At 41.1% G+C, this 19879-nt stretch overlaps 1 protein-coding gene across 2 annotated transcripts in view; it reads left to right on the top strand.

The window, feature by feature from the left end:
- Nucleotides 1-19879, top strand: part of nell2a (neural EGFL like 2a) — a 92611-nt gene that overhangs the window by 59747 nt on the left and 12985 nt on the right. For both annotated transcript variants that reach the window (XM_051951954.1, XM_051951955.1), the window contains 3 exons: nt 1375-1470; nt 15961-16101; nt 18964-19157. In XM_051951954.1, the coding sequence (XP_051807914.1) occupies nt 1375-1470; nt 15961-16101; nt 18964-19157 (431 nt within the window). The remainder of the gene's footprint in view (nt 1-1374; nt 1471-15960; nt 16102-18963; nt 19158-19879) is intronic.

The following is a 19879-nucleotide window of genomic DNA, read 5'->3' on the forward strand; positions in this document are numbered from 1 at the left end:
TACAGATAAGAAGCTGGTGCCTGAAGAATTGTTACTTTACATGAATTACCTGAATCCCAAGTAGTTTCTGGGCATCCTTGGCTTCTATCACATTATTTGCTGCAATCTAAAGTTCTCCACCAACTTGGAAACAGCACGGCCAAGGATAGTACATGGACTCTTGATTATTCATTTTGCAAAATTTTAACAGCTGTTACCAATACAAGGATAAATGGTGGCTCTCCATACGTATAGATATTTCACTACTTGCATTTTTCAATTGATTCCATCTTTGTCTCCAATCAGCTCTGGGCTTACACATCCTGCAGTTCAGCCTAGTTCAGCCAGAAAGTTCCTGATTTGTTGTTGCATGACTGTAAGTTGTAGCTGAGTGAGTAATAGCTCCTCGATTGCACCATGGAGGGCAGATTTTCTTTTCTCTCTGCAGAATCTGGTCATTGTAAATAGCTTACTTTTGACATATTTTTTTCAGTGAGACATTATTTTGAGAGCGAGAGTGATTTCAATTAAATTTTTTTTTAGCTTGGATTTGATCGTTTTTTTTCTAATGAAACTGAAAGTTGAAAACACAACAATTTTTTCCCGTTTCACAGTGTTTTTATAAGATTAAAGATGTGATTTTGTTGATTAAAAAAAAAGCAACACACAAAAAAATCCATGCCTTTAAAACACACCGGTGAGTGTTGGGGTTCAGAGGGATAAACGATTATTCGATCAACATAAGAGTTACCAATTATTTTTCTGCCAGTTGACCTAATTAATTAATCTACCCTGATGAGGCCACAGTGTAGAATCAGGGTTATTCTGGCTCACGACTGAGTGGGTAGTGGGAGGGTCTGACATTCAGCACTTTTGGAGCTTGCCCCAAATTAATCAATAAAGACACATGAATCCTTTTTGCCGCCTTTTTGGCACTCCATTTTTTTAGCTGTCCGGAGTCCAGCCCCCAACTTCATTAAGACACAGCTCTTAATTGCTGCAATAGTCCTTTAACTTTGATGCGCTCTGAGCTACATGTTTTACTCAATCAGACTTCTTTAGTTTCCAGTCCTTCTTCCTCCTTATTCGGGGGAAGCAGGGTATGATTTGTGTCTTAGTTACATTCATTTCCATTTCATTCTGTCAACTTCAATGACTTCTCTGTGTTTTGGGGAGACATTAACAGTATACGCATGGATAATGAACATTTTTAAATTAACCTTGGTGAGATGCATTAATCACACGAAATAATATCATTCGTGCCCATAATGAATCACATCACCAAATTAGCTCTTATTCTGTATGCAAATACATATGCTGCTGCTGGTCTAATTACATAGTTAATGCTCGTTAATCTTAGTGAGTAATGGCTCTTCTCCTCTGGTGCATCTCTAGCAATGTGTGACGGATTGTGCCAGAATGGGGGAACCTGCGTTTCACCTAACAACTGTGTTTGCCAGCAAGGATTTACTGGGAAGAGATGTGAAACAGGTAAGAGTTCATTTTCGTTCCACTCCTGCAATTCTGTCCTCAGGGTAAGGCCTTTTGTCTGGGTGAGAGATGAATGAGGCGGAGGGACGAGAAGCAGAAACGGTGTTTTACATTCTTCCAGTGTGGACAAAATGGAAAATGGGATGAAATTGCTGTCGAAAGGAACTTAAGAGGAAAATTGTTGCTTTAGTCATCTTGGCATACCTGAGAACTTGTTTAAAAAGGCAGTGATTATTCTTGCTTTGTGAGGCTGTCTTTGCTCCGACCTCTGACCAAACGGCTGATCAGTAAATGCTGAGTGTTTCCGGTGTTCACGCTAGAAGATATTTACTATGCGTGAGTGTGTTTGAATGTATTTGCGGCTGTGTGTGTGTCCATGAGTGACTGTGTGGGTCTGCACTCCATGGTGAGTAATGAGCTTGTACCTCTTCCAATGGCCCGATGGAGGATTTCAACTGCAGTTGCAGCAGTATGGGAATTACCCCATATCACAGCCCATATTAATCAGCGTGGCATTCTCCTCATAGGCGCCATGCATAGCCGCACAAACTCCTGATACATGGTATCCAATAGGACATGATGGTTTAACTGAGCATTACATCATCCAGTGTTTATAGCTAAGGCCATGTTGCTACTTACTTCCGAGCATAGAAATATGAGAAGAGTTGCAGTTCTTGTGCTTGTGCTAGATACACTGTATGTCTAATCTATAGCAGCAACATCTTCTTCATAACCTGCTTCAACCTTTCGCGGGGTGTCCTTCAGGAGACAAGCGGCAGAGCTAATAGAAAGTCACGACGGTTCTCTCTGTGTGTGCGCTTGTGTTTGAATGAGGCAAACTGAGCCTCTCCGCTCTCTCATTGGTTCAGGTATTGATTGCACATAAAGGGCCTTTTTTTTCTTCTTTTTTTCACGAGGCGTCCTTTTTACTGCCCGTCTTAAAGTAAATGAATTTCCTTGTGGTGCTGCTTTCAGATGCTGAGGAAGGAGTGTTCTTGTGTGTGTGAGTGTGTGTCTGAGAGCTGCAGAGATTGTGTTAACACACTGGGCCATAATAACTTATCCTCCTCCCCATTTTGTAGCAGAGAAGGTTCTGAGAACCTCGTCCTGTCGTAATGGCACATTCCAAGCAATCACACATTTCATTACCTTCTATAGTGTTTTAGATCCCTGCCCTGCTCCTGTTGTCTCCTTGAGGTTTTTTATCTTCCATCACTCTGGTTGCAAAAAAAGGAGGAATCCTACAAAATATATTCCATCTTGAATATTTTTTTTTTTTTTTTTTTTTACTGGATGTTGTAAAAGCAGCAACAACAAATAAACATGTTTATAGGAAAAATTTCTTCATTGTAGAGTAAGTTCTTTTAGATTTTGTCAGTCACACATTTCCCACCCCTACATCCATAATCGTATGTGTTTGATGTGCAATAAACAGATGTTGGCAAAGTAAATACATATACAAAAGCATTTTAAAGGTACACAAACAGGAAATAGGATTTTCATTCATGAGCCTTAGAGATGCGAGGATTTAGTTAATTTTGGACAGAACCAGGCTGCATGTTTCCCTCTATTTGCAGTCTTTGTACTATGCTAAGCTAGCAGTATTCTGGTTATAGTTTCATATGTAAAAGGCAGATATAAAATAGTATTAATATCCTCATGTTGGTCTTGCTAGAAAACAAATTAGTGTCCTTTGTAAAAAATCTAAAGTATTTTTTTTTACTGCAATAAGCACTACAAATATAATTTCAATCACCTCCGTAGCATCGGAACTTTTCAAATTTGAACAAATAATCCCAAAACTGGAGTCAATAGAGAATTTTGAAATTTTTTTCTTATTTTCTCCGGAATGTTTTTTTTCTGCAAATACAGTTGTCTGTTTCTTGATCACACCATTGGGGGGGATGGGGGGAATGACTGGTAGCTCGGGGATCAGTCTGTTTTTAGACTCCTCTCCACTCATCATTGTGCCTAATTAGAATTTTGAGGTTCAGGAACGCAAACACGAACACATGCACACCGAAACTCTCGCTCTTCCTCATGCCTCAGGCGACAAGATGTCACCACAGCTGCTGCTGCTGTGTGCGCTTCCATCCCCTTCCTCCCTCCCACTATCTGACTCCCTTGCGATCTCGTCCGAGTCAGCCCTATGACAGCTCTCGTTCTGATGGGTTTTTTGTGTGGTTTTATAGTCCAGGACCACCGTCAGGGCCCCATGCTACAGGGCTAAAGCCTCTGGCACTGTTTAGAGACTTCACCAGTCATTCATTGTGAAAGGAGGGGTCCTTCTTACTGTCTCCTCAGCGTGACAGCAGCTCCCAGTGAGGGATGTGTCGACTGCAGAAGCTCACAAAGATGTATGGGGGTTAATGTACTGTTGGATACGCTGCTCTACTGGTGGGCCGGAGGAGAGGGAGGGAGGCAGAACAGCAGTTTGGGGAGAAGAGATGGAGATGTACGTGGGAGAGTGACAGATGCAAAAAATTCGAGGAGGGAGAAGAAAGAGAGGTAACAACTAGGAGGGGGGGTGAGAGGAGGTGAAGTGGAAAAGGAAGATACAGAGATGTTGGGAAAAACTGACAGATGCAGCGACGGAATGGGAAATGCACGGGGAGAGATGGGTGGTTAGAGGGTAGGGGTTAGCGAGTTTTTCTCTGCATTTGGATGCGGAATGACGCCGGCGGAGTCGGGGCTATCGGAGGAGGAGAAGCAGAGCTGGGTGGATGAACATGGAAAAGCTTTCACTAAGTCTGGGCTCCCCACCCCCAGAACCCTGTGAGCTTTTAGAGGCCTCCCCCGGGACGCCACCACTTCTGCTGCTGCAGCGGCAGACTGACGTCCTGTCATAAGACACCGAACAGGAGCTCTTCAAGGCAGAGCTGATACACACACGCACACCTACGGGCACGCACACACACATTCACGTACGACAACGCCAACACTTTGCTGATTGTCGACTCGCCGCCTTTTTTCAGACTGCTGTGTGCGGTGGTGTAATATTCTGTGTATGTTTGTGTCTGTGTAACTGTACAAGCGTGCGTGCAAATGTGCTGTCTATTTCTGTGTCTTTGTTTATGGTCTTTTTGTGGCTGTGTGTGCGTTCGCTGCCTTGTCATTACCATTCAGGGGGAATGGATGGGGAGGGACAGGGGACACGCAGTGCTGACAGACAGACACCAGCTAGTGGAGAACTCTGACACATCATGAATTATGCAGGATTCAGCTGCGGTTGGGCACATACACTTCAGTCATGGATATAAATGTACGCAGGGCCAGTCATGTAATGTGTGCCCCGAACATGAAGCACAGTCAACATGGTTGCCCCGGGCTACCAGTACGCCTTTTATGGCTGGAGTGAGAGATGGGCAAATACAGAAATATTAGCTTTATTTTTCAGTGAAGTGGGTGTCTATTTTCTACAGTCACTGGGAGAGGTTTTAAATAACAATGTGCCAGAACAGCTACAAACAAACAAATGGACGTGTTTTTTAGTTTATAACTGTAACTTTTTGAAACAAGTAGTGAAATAACAGCAAATAATATTAATTTACATGTTGCCCCTAAAAAACAGAGTAAAACTGTAAATAATGTCCCCCATCAAATATCTGTATTTTTATTAATTGTTTTCATTCTTTATCATTGTTCAGCCAAAAAACTGTACTATTTTTCTTTATTAAAATCAGCAGGAAATATTTCTATTGTGCAGATATTTGTCGTTATTTAACTAAAACGGAGGAATAGAAATATTAAGGATATAAAAATGGTAAATACGTTTTTTTTACTACATTTTCTTTACAGATTTTCCCTGGTTTGTTAAATTCCTTACAATATCAGGTAAACTCACTGAAAAAATAGCAAATATAATCATAAGTCATTCTTTTACACTATGCAACTGTAAATTTAGATTATTTTATTGTATTTAAATCAGATATAAATATAGTTATTTTACAATTATTGACCTTATTTTGACCATTTGTGCAATTTTTGTACAGTTTTTGTGCTGGCACCCTTCCTGCTAGAGGTTTTTTTTGTTTATTTTTGTTTTTGTGCAATGTAATGTGGGTTTATTTTGTTCTTTTTTTAACCTACAGAGCTTTAAAACCAAGTCGAACAAATTTGACACAGAACTTCTATACACTTCAAAGAAATTCAATGTCATTCTTTTTCCCCCCATTGTATATTTTTTTGTCTTTCTTTTATATTTTTTCCTGCCTCTGAATTAGTCAGACGTGACATATATGCGCTACATATCAATACATGCGTCTTTTTCAAGTACAAAAGCACAAGTTGCAGCCGCTGTACTCTTTGACTGTGACTCGGTTTTGTTTTTCTTTTCATTTGAGCTAATGTTCTGTTTCTCATAACATCAGTAAAGTGCAGACGAGCGAGGCTGTCAACTAAGGAAAAACAAATATATTTATTCTGCTTTCTATAAATCAGAATCAATATTAGATTTGTAGACATAGTTGTCTAAAAGCCTTTCTATGAACACCTGTTAATTTTTAACACGCTTTTACTAAAACAGCACATAAAAGCAAAAACGGCATGCACAGTTCTTAACTCTGGCAATTTAATGCAGCTTTATGAGAACCATGATATAATCTAAACATACATTAAATGCAGAGCAAGCACTTCAATCCTCATGAAAATGTAGCCAAACTTGAAGTCATCAATCAGAGCTTCTGCGTTTTATTGATACACGTCGCCGCAGTAAAAAACTGGCATACTTCAATAAATCTGTTCATTGTTGCACTTAAGCCAAAACTGAGCCTCAAATTATGTGGATACTTTAAAAATCACAGGGGACTAATGCACTAGAATAAAGGAAGACGTATTGAAATAGAAAACAAAAGAAAAGTCAAAGTGGCACTTTAGCCAGAGGAGATTTCTATAGTATTAAAGATTTAGCTTTTTATTGGCAAAAACTTTACTTTGCCTCAAGGTTATGCTGACAAATAAAGATTAATACAAGTGGGTTCCATCTCTGTCCATCAAAATGCAGTCATCATTGTGAAGGTTGTTTTGGATATCATTTCTCTGGATGCCTTTGCATATGAAATAATGAAGAGGGGATACCAGTGGAATTGCGCAGATATGATCATGCACGGTTTATGGCCGTGTAATGTAAATCCACAGTCTTATAAATAATTCCTTGTAGAAAGAAATTCACAGAAATAAATTCCCAGGTTCCCTATTTTAGCCTCTGGCACAATTTATTTATTTAATATTTGCTCTTATGCATTCTCACTTATTTTAATAAATAAACAACGAAGCAACGTAAAGCTGCACTTCTAGACAAAGAGACAACCCTGTCCCCTGAAAATAATATTCATATACAAATAAAACCGCCTTTTCAATCCCATCTGCATGCGGACGCTGGCGGGGAGGTGGGGGCATCCATCTACAGCCGGATTATCACCCTGAAGACTGCGTTGTGGATGTCACAAGCATTGTTTTTACACTTAAATTTCTTTTAACGCTCACTGGTTTGGCTTCGGCACCGAAACTACTTGGTTAATTTAGTTAAATATCATGGTTTGAGGGCTGCACAGTGGAGTAGTGGTTAGCACTTTCGCCTTGCAGCAAGAAGATCCACGGTTCAAATCCCGGCCTGGCCCTGGGAGCTTTCTGCATGGAGTTTGCATGTTCTTCCTGTGCATGCGTGGGTTTTCTCCGGGCACTCCGGCTTCCTCCCACGGTCCAAAAACATGCTGAGGTTAATTGATCACTCTAAATTGCCCGAAGGTGCGAATGTGAGTGTGATTGTTTGTCTCTATATGTAGCCCTGTGATAGATGGGTGACATATTTGGCACCGATTAATGACGGATATCCAAATCTGAATATTCAGATCTCAAAAATAAATATTTGGATCCCACCGTCACGACCGAATATTTGGATATCCCTAAAGCAGACATCATTTTTAGTAGACAGGGCTGAAAGAGAACATCAGTGATCTTGATAGCATGCTAGTAAACAAATAAGATAAATCTACGAATACTTTAAATGAATCATGTCCTAGTTCCATCTGAAGGTGTTCAGCCTTCTTAACATAAGTGGGATGGAGGAACTTGCAATCTAGGACTCTTAGAGGATCCTTAGTAATGAAACTTTTGAAAACACCCCACACATGTAAGAAGATTCACAACAAGGTCTTTATGAACATCTTAGCTTTAAGATGCTTTTAGGCATCGGGCTCCGGGACTCTAAAGATTTTATTTATTTATTTATTTATTTTACCAGCCACTAGTCCCTGCATGAAATAATTGGAGCCAGCATCTGTGAGCACCTTCTCCCTGTTTAGGTCTCAGATGTGTGTTTATTGACCGAATTGCTGAAGTGTTCCTATGAGATGAATGGGGAGGTAGCCTTTGTATTTCCTGTATTTTCAGCTCATTATCTTCTCCTTTCAAGCCCCTCTAAGCTTATTAGGATGCTTGGCCACCAGTTAAAATTTTCTGTCACTATGCTGTCAGATCTGTAACTAATGGCCATCTCAGCTGTCCTTGGCTGGCCCATTGCTAGTTTCTCAAAGGACACTGTGGGCTGCTGAAGGGACAGGAGCATTTGATCAGATGCTGAAGATGGACACCTCTCCCTTTCATCTTTCAATTCATCTGCAGTTTCAAGTCCACACGAGCACTTTTAATCAGCGTCTTGAATCACGCCGAGGCTAGTTTAGCATCAACAGTGTTCTTTAAGGACAAGGAGAAAGAGATAAAAGAATTTTATGTTCAGTGTTAATGATGCAATTTAGATTTGTGACTCCTACGCACTCCTGGAGGGTTATGTTTCAAGAGCACCATCAAGGAGCCCTGCTGCATTACACTACACTGTGAACTGATGTTTTATTGGAGAGAAACTCTGGCTTTCTCGAGTTGTGATCATTTACCAGCACACGTCTCCTTCTGAAGCGATACTCTAATAAAGAGACATGATCTAAAGCGAAACTGCACTTATTTCATCGTATTTCCCATATTGTTAGTTGTACCAATGATATATTCATGGGTTTTTTCGCAACCTTTTTGTTTCTCAGTGTTGTGTGTGGGGGAAAAAGACGGTGTTAGGCGTTTGTTTGAGGAGGAATGTGTGGACAGTTTGAGAAGGGAAGAAAGGATATTTAATTATTGCGTGATAGCGGATAAGCCGACACGAGAGGAGAGAAGGAAAATGAACAAAGGGAAGCAGAAAGGAGGTGATTCATAATAGGGTGTAAAATGGAAGAGGAAAAATGGCAATCATGAGGAGGAGGAGGATGGGAGGAGACCTGGGGATGGCCAGTTAGTTCATGAGGAAGTGCTGCAGGCAGCGAGAGGAGGAGCGCAGAGTGCTGAGGTCATGCTGGCATATTGACGAGGACAGAGAGCAGGACAGGGCCCAGACAAACAATTTGTTCACTCAGACCTCATTTACATTGATGTCGAGCACCGGGAAGGTTGTCAGAGTTTTTCGACAACATGACACGCCAGACAGACAAAAACTTGGAGCAGCAAAAACAGCAGACAGACCAGTAAACAAACGCACAAGAGGGAAGATTAATAGCAAATGAATGGATGCACAGATGGAGAGGCCCTTATAAACTTGCATATTAACAGATTCAGGTAAACAGAGAAGATGCATGAAAAATAGGCCCGTCACAGGCGATATTGCATAAGATAGAGGAACACCTGTGAAAGCTTTGATGTATAGTTTTAAACAGCAAGGGTCACAATGTGTGTTTCTCCAATGGTGGGCAGGAAAAAAAAAAAACATCACAGCCTCATCATAGCTGAAACCTCCCCTGGGCCCCTCCCACCCAGCACTCAGGCCCAGGTAGTGGATTTTTAAAACCGTATTAAATTTTTTTGCCCCTTGACAGCTCCCATGATGCATCGCTGCAGCTCTCCCTCCTCTGCTCCACCATTTACCCACAAGGCCTCAGGGCCTGTGACTGTTTAAGCTCAAGCGGCTTGTTTAAGCACAATGATTATGTATTCATTATTTATTTAGAGGCGGCCTTACAAAGCACTCACTCCATCACCCGTAATTAGTGTGTCTTAATTAGGCCTGCTAATGGCCGGAGCTGTCGTTTAGCTGAGCGCAACCTGCTGCTTCTACCTAAATGACACCCTCTCCCAGGATAGCTCGGCACTGTAGCGGCTACAGTGCTGCGAACTGCACTGGGAACACCGCAGCTACGTTGTTATAAGGGCCAACAGAAATTAAAATGCATGTTTTTCTCTGCAGCCGGCGACAGATCTGCTCTGTAAATGACATACCCGTGCTCTGTTGTGACAAAAGTAAAAGGGTGTTCTAATGTGAGCACAGCAAACAGTTGCTTATTTACATATCAGCAGATAAAAAGGGGAACATTCTTTGGAGTTGTTTCTGTCTGTATAGAACCCAAATTTAGGTTTGGTCTCTACTAATTTGCTTGGAACATGTTTTTTAGTTGCTAAATCTGTCATTTTGTTCCCAGCTAGTCACTAATCTGATCTGCCTGCTGTTAGTACAGGTCAGTTATTGTCCAGTTGGTTTGTTTGAGTTTTTTCATTCAAAACAGCTGAAAATGACTTAGATTAGAGTGGCTAGTGTGAACAAAACTAGGGCTGCCACTAAATGCTCTTTTTGCTGTTTAATCCCTAGACTACCTTACAAGTAGTCCAGTTATCCTAAAGTTAAAAACACTCTCTAGTGAAAATCAAGGTGTTTTTTCTGATTTATTGACACATCCATTTGGCTTTATTTATAAGGTGATAGACATGAGTGAAAAGAGCAGTATTTCCACCTTGAAACCACAGTGAACTGATGACAGTCTAAAAATCACATATTCAGACTTTCAGGTTTTCATTTGTAACAAAAAAAGGAACCAATCCTGTCACTTGCCAGGCTGGACTTTCTGTATCATTATTCATCTTCACAATTGGTTTCTGGTTTGAACAATGTATGGCTGAATGACTCCAGTTTTTACAACTTGCCATTGTGCACCGGAGAGTAGCTTTAGTCGTGTTTGAGCAAGGTTGTCGGTGAGCTGGTGTGCTTGAGCGCAATGATTGGAGAGGGGTGAGTGAAGACAGATGGATGTTGTATGTAACTTTGATACACAAAGATGAGGGCTGAACATCGCATTTAGGATTCCCTTTTATGTTTCAGTTTAAGCTTTCTGACACTATTTAGCAGCAACAAGGACAAAAGATTTTATAAAACTTCCCTCTGTCATCGCATTCGTGTTTCTTTCTTTTTAGGTTATCATGCTATTGCTGCCTTGGTATGCCATTGTGGTTTACAAACCACCCTTTTTTTATTTTCTAGTAATTACAACGAGTGATCCAAGTTTGGAATCTGCTTCTGCCGCCATTTTCTAAACCTGCTGCACTGACTGCATGTGACCATGACTTGAGGCGAAAAACCAGCTGCCATCATGACATGGCAATTACATAGTAACAGTGAAAAATAGCATTTGTTACAATGGACTGAAGCATTTTATTCATTGCAGCATGGTTTAAACACATTTTCAGCAGAGTAATCCCTTAGCTGGAACCCTACCGGCAAATACTATGGGCTATGAAACCAGAACTATTCGCTGAAAGATGCTAAATCCACTCGCAGCAGCTGAATGGAGCCATCATTGTTTAATTATTTGGTGGGTTTGCCGTCATGCGAACACCAACATTCCACCTTACACTTGCCTGGAAATCCAGACTGACTTTATTTATGTATTAATATAAATAAAATAAAGGCAGTCTGGCATTGTGATGAGAGGAGACGATTTCAAAAGGGGGGCTAACGAATGCAGCTTGAAACAAGAAAGAACCAATCAGCGTAACACGGATGTGACGCACAAACAAATCAACCTTGTAGTCCAAACAACAATGGCATGCAGCCGAGAAAGCGTCGCGGTGAATGATTACTGCGTTTTTGTCACAAAAATCTGCGAATACATGGGGTACTCTCAGTACAACACTTATTTTGAAAAGGCTACGCAACAAAAGACTCCTTCCGAACGATTAGCGGTGTTAGGAATAACTTTAAATCGGAGCCAAACAAGTCAGTGCATATGTGTAAAGTTGCTTAAATTTACTCACACGTTTGGAACGGGATTTTCCTCTGTACAAATAATGGCAAGAACCGAAAGTAACGAGCCGTCCACTGCCTCCTCATCGTCAACTGAAAAGAGGCAACGACTAACGCCATCCAAAACGCCAAGAGACCACAAAAAGATTCGCTTTGGCCCCTCTCCTCCTCCTCCGGCATCATCTTCGAGGCGCTGAAGATGACGCAGCATTAACTCCCGCCTCCCGTGCTATGATTGGTCGTACCAAACTGTCCCGGGAGGGAAACGCGATTCAATTCGCCCAATGCCAAACTGACTCTCCTGTATCTCCTACATGGAGATAGGAGATTACATGGAGATTCAGTTTGGATTTTCCAAGCTAACGTTACACATTTGTACAAATACAGTATATTGATCACGGCAGCTTTAAACGCCACAGCTAACACAACTTGGGGTCTTACAAGCTACAAAGCAGCAGTTACCAGCACAAGTTTGTTTATTTTGGAGTCTCATTGCTCCTGTTGGCTCAGCTGTCAGTCAAACACGTGCATCCATCCTCCCACTCAGAGGCTCGGAGACTAAAGGAGCATTCCTGATATCGCTAAAACCCTTATTCATCTTTCAGAAAGCAGGTGACAAACTGTGATTTCAGCTCTTCTGTAAGGGGTGGGGGGATTATATGCAGTGTGATTGCATTCTGCGTGCGCTTGCAGCGACCGATTCACAAGGCTTGTTTCCAATTTGCCATGATTACTCATCCACTCTCCCACTCAAGTGCTCGCAGATATGGATTTGCGTTCCAGTGTCTGTTTCATCTTCAGGAACTCAGTGTGTAACTCAGTTTGCCCCCGGGTTTCATGATGATTGATTGATTATTGAGTTCTCTCTTTCTCTTAATGAAGACCAAACACCAGCGACAATCACTCAATTACACTTTACTGTGCGTAAAAGAGCAACGATCCACAACCCATTTCTCACCTTATGGCTGGATCATGTGCATGCCAATAACAGCTCTGTATACATTATTATCGACTCAAAGGTTGTGCAGTTTTCTTTCAGCCGACATAATCTGACATGACAAATTCTGCTCATTTTATAATCTATTTTATTTAAATGGCATCTGACTTAGGAGCAGGAGTTGTGATCCAGAGATGTTTCTCAGTGACTCCTCTCTATCAGGATTATCAGTCAAACCTGAAGGGAGATGGAAATCGCTTTATATTAGGTAACTGTACGAGAGATGTACATGTGGCAGCAGAAGCAGTTTTCACAGTGAGTGAAGCAACGCAGCAGAACTGCATCCCAGCCCCTAGGGCTATCTGTCAGTCAAAGAAGGGAAAAGACATGTGGAAGGAACTGAGAATAGCGAAAGGAAGGAAGGAAAGAAGAAGGAAGGGGTAAACGCAAAGAACTGTACCTGTCCAGATTCAGAATAGGCAGCGAGAATGAAGTGAAGAGGTTGTCAGGAGCATAGACTATGAAAGGGAGACATGAGGAGAAGAGACCAGGCTCAACTCAACTCTAAACTCTGCCTCTTTTTTTGCTTAAAGACAGAGCAAAGTGCTGGGATTGGCTGAGGTGATAATGAGAACACCTCTGTTTTTGTCTCAGCTTTGAGACGGACAGGCGAGGGAAAGGGAACACACATAAAGGTGAAGGCGGAGGATGAATAAAAAAGGAGGAAGGTGAGTTCATGGAAGAGCTGCATAACAAGCCCAGGAGGGTGCAGAGGAAGACCGTCCGCTTGTTCCTCGCTTTGTCCTCCGAGAGCTGCCTTAATAGAGCCCTTGTTTCCCGGCTGCCACTCAGGATAACGAGTAGGATAACTGCAGTCTGTCTCGTCCTCTCTCCTCCTTCCAATATTCCTCCTCCATCTCCTCCTTCTCTTTCTACTTCCTACGCATCCTTCGCGTCCTTCACCGCCTCCGCCTTCCTCCTTTCCTCCTTCCTCCTCCTCGCTCTGCGTTGGTATTTCTGTCATTTTCCAAGTCTTCCAGTCAGCAAGGTAACTCTGAAATAACTGCTCTGCCGTGGCCTTGACCTCTCGAGCAGATAGAGACAGAAACCCAGATTTGATTTTGTTTGTGTAGTCGGCAGAGAGAGGAAAAACATGACATGCTTTAACAAGTGAAATACTGCGCCATCCACTTCTATGATTCAACAAAAGCAAGAGCCTCATGATTCAGAGGAGACGGTGCTTCTCGGCAGTGCCCTTGTCTGACTGTCATTGTTGATTATTTAATTACAATGATCTTCCATTATCATTTACGCAAGATGATTAAAGAAGGCGAGGCTTTTTTCAAGCGTCTTGTATCCTCGCTGTACCTCACGCATTCGGTCTCGTCGAGTCCACGGTGTGACAGCAGCGAGTTTCACTGTCCTGAAGCAACGCAGCACTTTAAAAGTTGATCTGACAGCAGGTTGAGAAACGTCGCGCCATAATTATGCCTGACAGGTTTGCCCAGATAAGACAGAAAATTAAAAATCTTTTGTTGAGGGTGTTAACCCTCTGTTGTTGTAACCAGACAGCCGAGCATTTAAAACACCTGAATGAAAATGGCTGAAAATAACCCATTTGCATATTTTTAGACTTACCTCACCATCGGCGTTTGTTATAAATAGAATCTGACTCAGTTGTACTTTGAACTACTTCATACAGCCATGTAGGAGAGAAGAGGATGATTCAAACAAATTCAGCTTGATTTTTTTTATATACGCTGGCGATACACCTCATGCATCTTCTCCCTTTTTAAAAGCTCCCTGTGCTTTTATCACGCTGAAATTCACAGGCAACAAAGAGCATTGGATATTTTTCCTCAGGAGTGGGCAGAATTCATATTAATTTCAAAGATAGGCTAGTTATACTATTTGCCATAGACTCATGATTTTTAAGCAGTGTCCTTTCAACCCAGCATTGCCGTTCTAAGGGGAGAAAATGAGGTGCTCTGCTCTCACCAAACTGACGTAATTAGTGAAATGTGGGCTTTAAAGTCTGCCACATTATGAGAGCACTCTGAAGCTGGCCAATATTGGAACTGGCTAAAAAAAAAAAGGAATATGCTGTAGGTATTTTTAACAAACCTGCAGCTGACTCAGACAAATGCGGATGATTTTTAAATAGATAAAGCACTAATCTGTGGGACATTTGATCAACGGTTAATCTGCTGCAGAAATTCTATTAAAAGGCTGAGGGCTCATTAGCCAATAGATCTTAATCCCATTACTGCCTGGGCGGTGGGGGACCATGAGCTCGTCTGCCTGTCGCTCTGTGGGGGATACTGTTGCAGGCAGTCTCAGAGAAGGTCATACACGGCACGTTGCCATTTTCATAATGAGAGGAGAGCATCATGCATCATGCACAATCATAAAAAAGCCATCACTGGCTATGCAGACACATTTAATCACGGTGGATGTCTGGACCTAACATATTTAGCCCTACTGCGTAATAACAGGCTTTATTTCCGCTCTCGTGTGGGGCTGGCCCTTAGTTTAATTAAATGGTAGCTGAAATATCAGCGTAATCTGTCTCTCTGTGTATATTATGCTCATTGTTGAGAACTGCATTGGATTTGTGGCTGGTTGATGTTTGCGGGGTTGTTTGTGGTAATAAAAGGGTTGAACGTTGTTCCGTTTGAAGCCGAGAGAGGAGTGAGAAAGAGAAACGAGGAAGCCAAATAAAAGAGACGAACAGAATAAGAGGGAAAAAAATGGAGAGGAGAACTTCAGAGCATGTAATCTTGGTCTTTGTATTAAAGACAAGAGCTGAAGGAGGAGGCAGAGTCAAGGATATTTCTAAGTGGAGCTCTGTGAAAACAAACATCAGCTCCATCTAGCTGTGCCAAAAGCCCTTTTGCTGAGCTTCTTCGCACAGCACATTATAAAAACTCCTCATGTCCTAGAGCAAAGTTGAATAAAAGCGCGCACACACCTTGGAATTTTATTTATTTACCCGCATGCGTCGAAGGATGGCAATGCGTTGAAGTTTTACTGGCATTTCAAAACACAAGGCAGTTACATCTTTGTCTTGTAAGGATAAGCTTGTTATATTCATTTCATTCATCCCCCGCTATCTTTTATTGATACAGATGTCCTTCTCTGGCTATGAAACTGTGCTTGATCAATAAAGTCTTTGGACTAGCTTCACTCAAATGCTAGACATGTTGATTTATCAATTATGAATCAGCCACTGTTGAAAATTCCTACCAGGCAAAAATGGAGCTCAATAGCTCATTCACTGGAAAAGGAATATTTTGAAATCAACATGATATTTTGACTGCACACAGATATCCTCTTCTCTTCTCTTCTCTTCTCTTCTCTTCTCTTCTCTTCTCTTCTCTTCTCTTCTCTTCTCTTCTCTTCTCTTCTCTTCTCTTCTCTTCTCTTCTCTTCTCTTCTCTTCTCTTCTCTTCTCTTCTCTTCTCTTCTCTTCTCTTCTCTTCTCTTCTCTTCTCTCCTACAGATATTGATGAGTGTGCGGACGGCTTTGTCGAGTGCGATAGTAAATCCACTTGTGTCAACTTGCCCGGCTGGTACCACTGTGAGTGCCGTGATGGCTACCATGACAACGGCTTGTTTTCCGCCAATGGGGAATCGTGTGTAGGTGAGTTGTCCTTCTTTACTTTCCTTACGCAAATATATATATATACAAAAAAAACGATGATAAGGTTTCCTTTTCATATTAGGATGAAAGTTCTGTTATGTTCGGGGAACCTCATTTTTCTTCAGCATACAATACAAAGGTGCCAAGTAGTGCACATACAACTTAATCAGATGTAAAGAGGCAAAATGTAAAACATGCAACTATTCCTATGCAACTATTTTTTTTTACTAGTTCATTTACTTCATGTAAAAAAAAAAAACATCTCATGTGTTAAAAACAGTATAAATGCATGTACAGTGCCTTTAAAAAGTATTCAGGCCCTTTGGATGTTTTGTGCTATTGCTTTTCATTAAACAAAGAATTTACAAATTACAAGCAGAATCAAGAAATTGTTTCATGTATGTTTTTAAATGAAAATGGATTTCTTTATGTAATGTCAATTCTATAAAATTTGTGAAGTAAAATAAGTGATTGCACCCCTTTTGAAGGGACTCACCAAATTCAACACAGGTGCAGTCAGCTGGTGCTAGAAGTCACACAAATACTGAAGTGGAGATCAACTGAGTGCAGTGAATGTGTTTCAAGTTACTGTATTATAAAACACCTACATCTAGAAGGTCCAGTCACTGATGAATCACTACTCCTGGTTATAACCACATCGTGAAGACAAAAGAACACTCCAAGAAACTCCATAAAAAGGTTATTAGAAAACATAAGTCAGAGGATTCATACACGAACGTTTCCAAGTCATTGAATTTCCCTCGGAGTACAGTTAAATGTATCATCATAAAACAGAAGGAATATGGCACATGTGTGAATCTGCCTGGAGCAGGCCGTTCCCAAAACCTGAGTGACTGTAGAAGAAAGTGAGGGAGGCCACCAAGACACCTATGACACTTTAAAAGGTGCTACAAGCTTCAGCAACTGATATGGGAGAGACTGTGCAAACAACAATTAGTGCCTGTTCTTTACCAGTCGAAGCAGTCTGGCAGAGTAGCAGAGAAAGCCACTGCTGAAAGAAGCTCATATTAAATCTCAACTGCAGTTCAACAGAAGGCATGTGGGAGACTCTGAAGCCAGCTGGAACGTGGTTGCTTGGTCAGATGAGACCAAAATTGAGCTTTTAGGACGTCAGACTAACGATTGGTGTACACCAAACACCGCACCTCATCACTAACACACCATCCCAGCCATGAAGCGTGTTGGTGGCAGCATCATAATGTGTGGATGCTTCTCAGCACCAGGCCCAGGAAGTCCTGCAAAGGTAGAGGGTGAAATAAATGCAGCAAAGTATAGGGAAATCTTAGAGGAGAACCTGATGCAGTCTGCAAGAGAACTGTGACATGAAAGGTTTGTTTTCCAGCAAAACAATGACCCGAGGCATTAAGCCAGAGCTAAACAGAAATAGTTTAAGCCAGAGCTAAACAGAATAGTTTAACCGCTACAGACAACAAAGTGAATATTCTGCAGTGACTTCCCATGCAACCTGACAGAGCTTGAGCAGTTTTGCAAAGAATAATGGAGTAAAAGTTCAGTGTCCAGATGTCTCAGGCCTGATTATTGTAAAGAAATCTGTTTCCACTTTGATAAGAAAGAGTGTTTTCCTTTTTTTTATTTTTTGTGACAAAAGCTGAAATAAATTAACCATGATTCAATGTTGAAAAGCAATATAAAGTGAAAACTTCCAAGGAGGATAAATACCTTTTAAAAGCACTGAATATTTTTTGTTTTTGATTATTTGAAACATACCTGAAACATTTTTTGTTATAATTGTTCAGCAAATATGTTTATCTTATTTATAAAAAATGTCTTGTCTTAAATGTTATCTTTTGACCAGTATAAATTGATGTCACTATAATAGAGTTTAGTCACTTCATTAATCAAAGTTTTGTCCTAGATTTTAGATTCAGCCTTAATAGAAGTTTAATTCCACTTTATAAATCTTAGCAATGCAAAAACATTTAAAAAATAGATGCTTGTTTTCATCACAAAGCTCCACTGTGTCGCATTAATGAAAACACTTATTGATTTTCTATTTACTACCCTTTAGTTTTACACATCATCTTTATCACAACTTTAAATGTCCTGTCTTTAGAATTCTAGCTTCAGGATTGAATGATTCAAGCTACTAAAGCAAACACTGAAAATAGCGTCTTTCAATAAAGCAAAACTTTGCTGAAATATGTAAATCATCTGACACCAGAACCTCACACAGGTTTTTATTATTTTTCTATAGGTGTGCCATTATGAGTGTGCTTTCCTCCAAAAATGTCGATTTTTGCAGCCTTTTGTGGAACATTGTCTCTGATGCAGCCTGTCAGAAAAACTGTCAGCTGTCAAAATGGAAACCCTCAATCTACAGTAACATCTAAGCGCCGCCTATAACAATAGCGCTAGCGCTGCTCCACTCGTTGACCCATCTTAGCTGTCAGTTGAAGTACGAAGACGAAAGGGAAAAAAGCACATGAAAGTCGCTTTGCAAAAAAAAAAAAAGGCCTAACCTGTCTCACAAAGTAATAATTTGACCAAAAATGGGTTTCTAGGTTACATTACAGCTGTATACTGCATGTTTCTATCCAAGCTTTGAAAAACGGAGCTACATATTGCTACATTTCAAGCCGTGACACTGTTGTGTTCAGCATTTTCAAATGCAAAGCACAGGGCAGGTCTATGGCTGCTCACTGACACATAACAGAAAAAAACCTTCGCGGGAAAACGCCTTGTCATCATGATACCAAAGCAACATCACTGGACTTGTAATAAACAAAAAAAAAAACATCTCATTTCCGCCACCCATGCATAAACTACGTCTCCTGCACAGAGCATATGTATGATGTCATCTCTTTTTGTGCTCCCCTGCAGATATTAATGAATGCAAGACAGGAAGGAACACCTGTGCCAACGACACAGTCTGCTTCAACCTGGAGGGAGGCTATGACTGTCGGTGCCCCCACGGCCACAACTGCACCGGTGACTGTATCCATGACAACAAGGTCAAGCACAGTGGGCAGATCTGGGTGTTGGACAGCGATCGGTGCTCGGTGTGCTCCTGCCAGGTAATAAACAGAAGGAGATGGACACAGGAGACAGACACAGGGAAAGCTGAGGGAGAAATACAGAGACAGAGTAACAAGTAGACGGATCATCTGAAAGAGACAGAGGCAGACAAGTGGAAAGACGGATATGAAAATAAAAAAGAGACAGACATGTTCACTGCCATATATAGTTCAGCAATGATGTTCCTTCTCTCTCTCTCTCTCTCTCTCTCTCTCTCTCTCACTCTCTCTCTCTTTAACTGTGTGGGTATCCAGATGGTCGAGGAGTGATTTTTTTTTTTTTTGCCGCTTTGTTTGTTCTCTCTCAACTTTCCAAATGTCTCAGCTAAGAATAACAAAACAAGTGCAAACCTCTTCTTTCCCATGAATGATGCCGTCCCCCACAGGGCCAATCAGCAACAAATGTCACCTTGTGTTGTCCTGTAACCACTCTGCTCCTCTTCAACCATTCAGTGACATTTTGAAAAACTACTAAAGCACAATAGTGCAGTAAATGATTTTTTTTACTTTTAATTTTTTTTTGTTTATGACAGACTATTGTTGTGCTGCCTTTGGGCTAACAGTGTTTTGACCCTGTGACATTAACATTTATAACAGCAACGGCTAAAAACTGTGGTAAGTTTAATGTGTAAATGAGCTCCTCGTTGACCTTTGGAGGAGACAAAGTAAAGTATAAAATCCAGACTTTTAAATTTTTTTCTATTTGCAAATGACTTTTTATT

Source organism: Acanthochromis polyacanthus, chromosome 8 (assembly GCF_021347895.1).
Source record: "Acanthochromis polyacanthus isolate Apoly-LR-REF ecotype Palm Island chromosome 8, KAUST_Apoly_ChrSc, whole genome shotgun sequence".
NCBI classification, from domain to species: domain Eukaryota; kingdom Metazoa; phylum Chordata; class Actinopteri; family Pomacentridae; genus Acanthochromis; species Acanthochromis polyacanthus.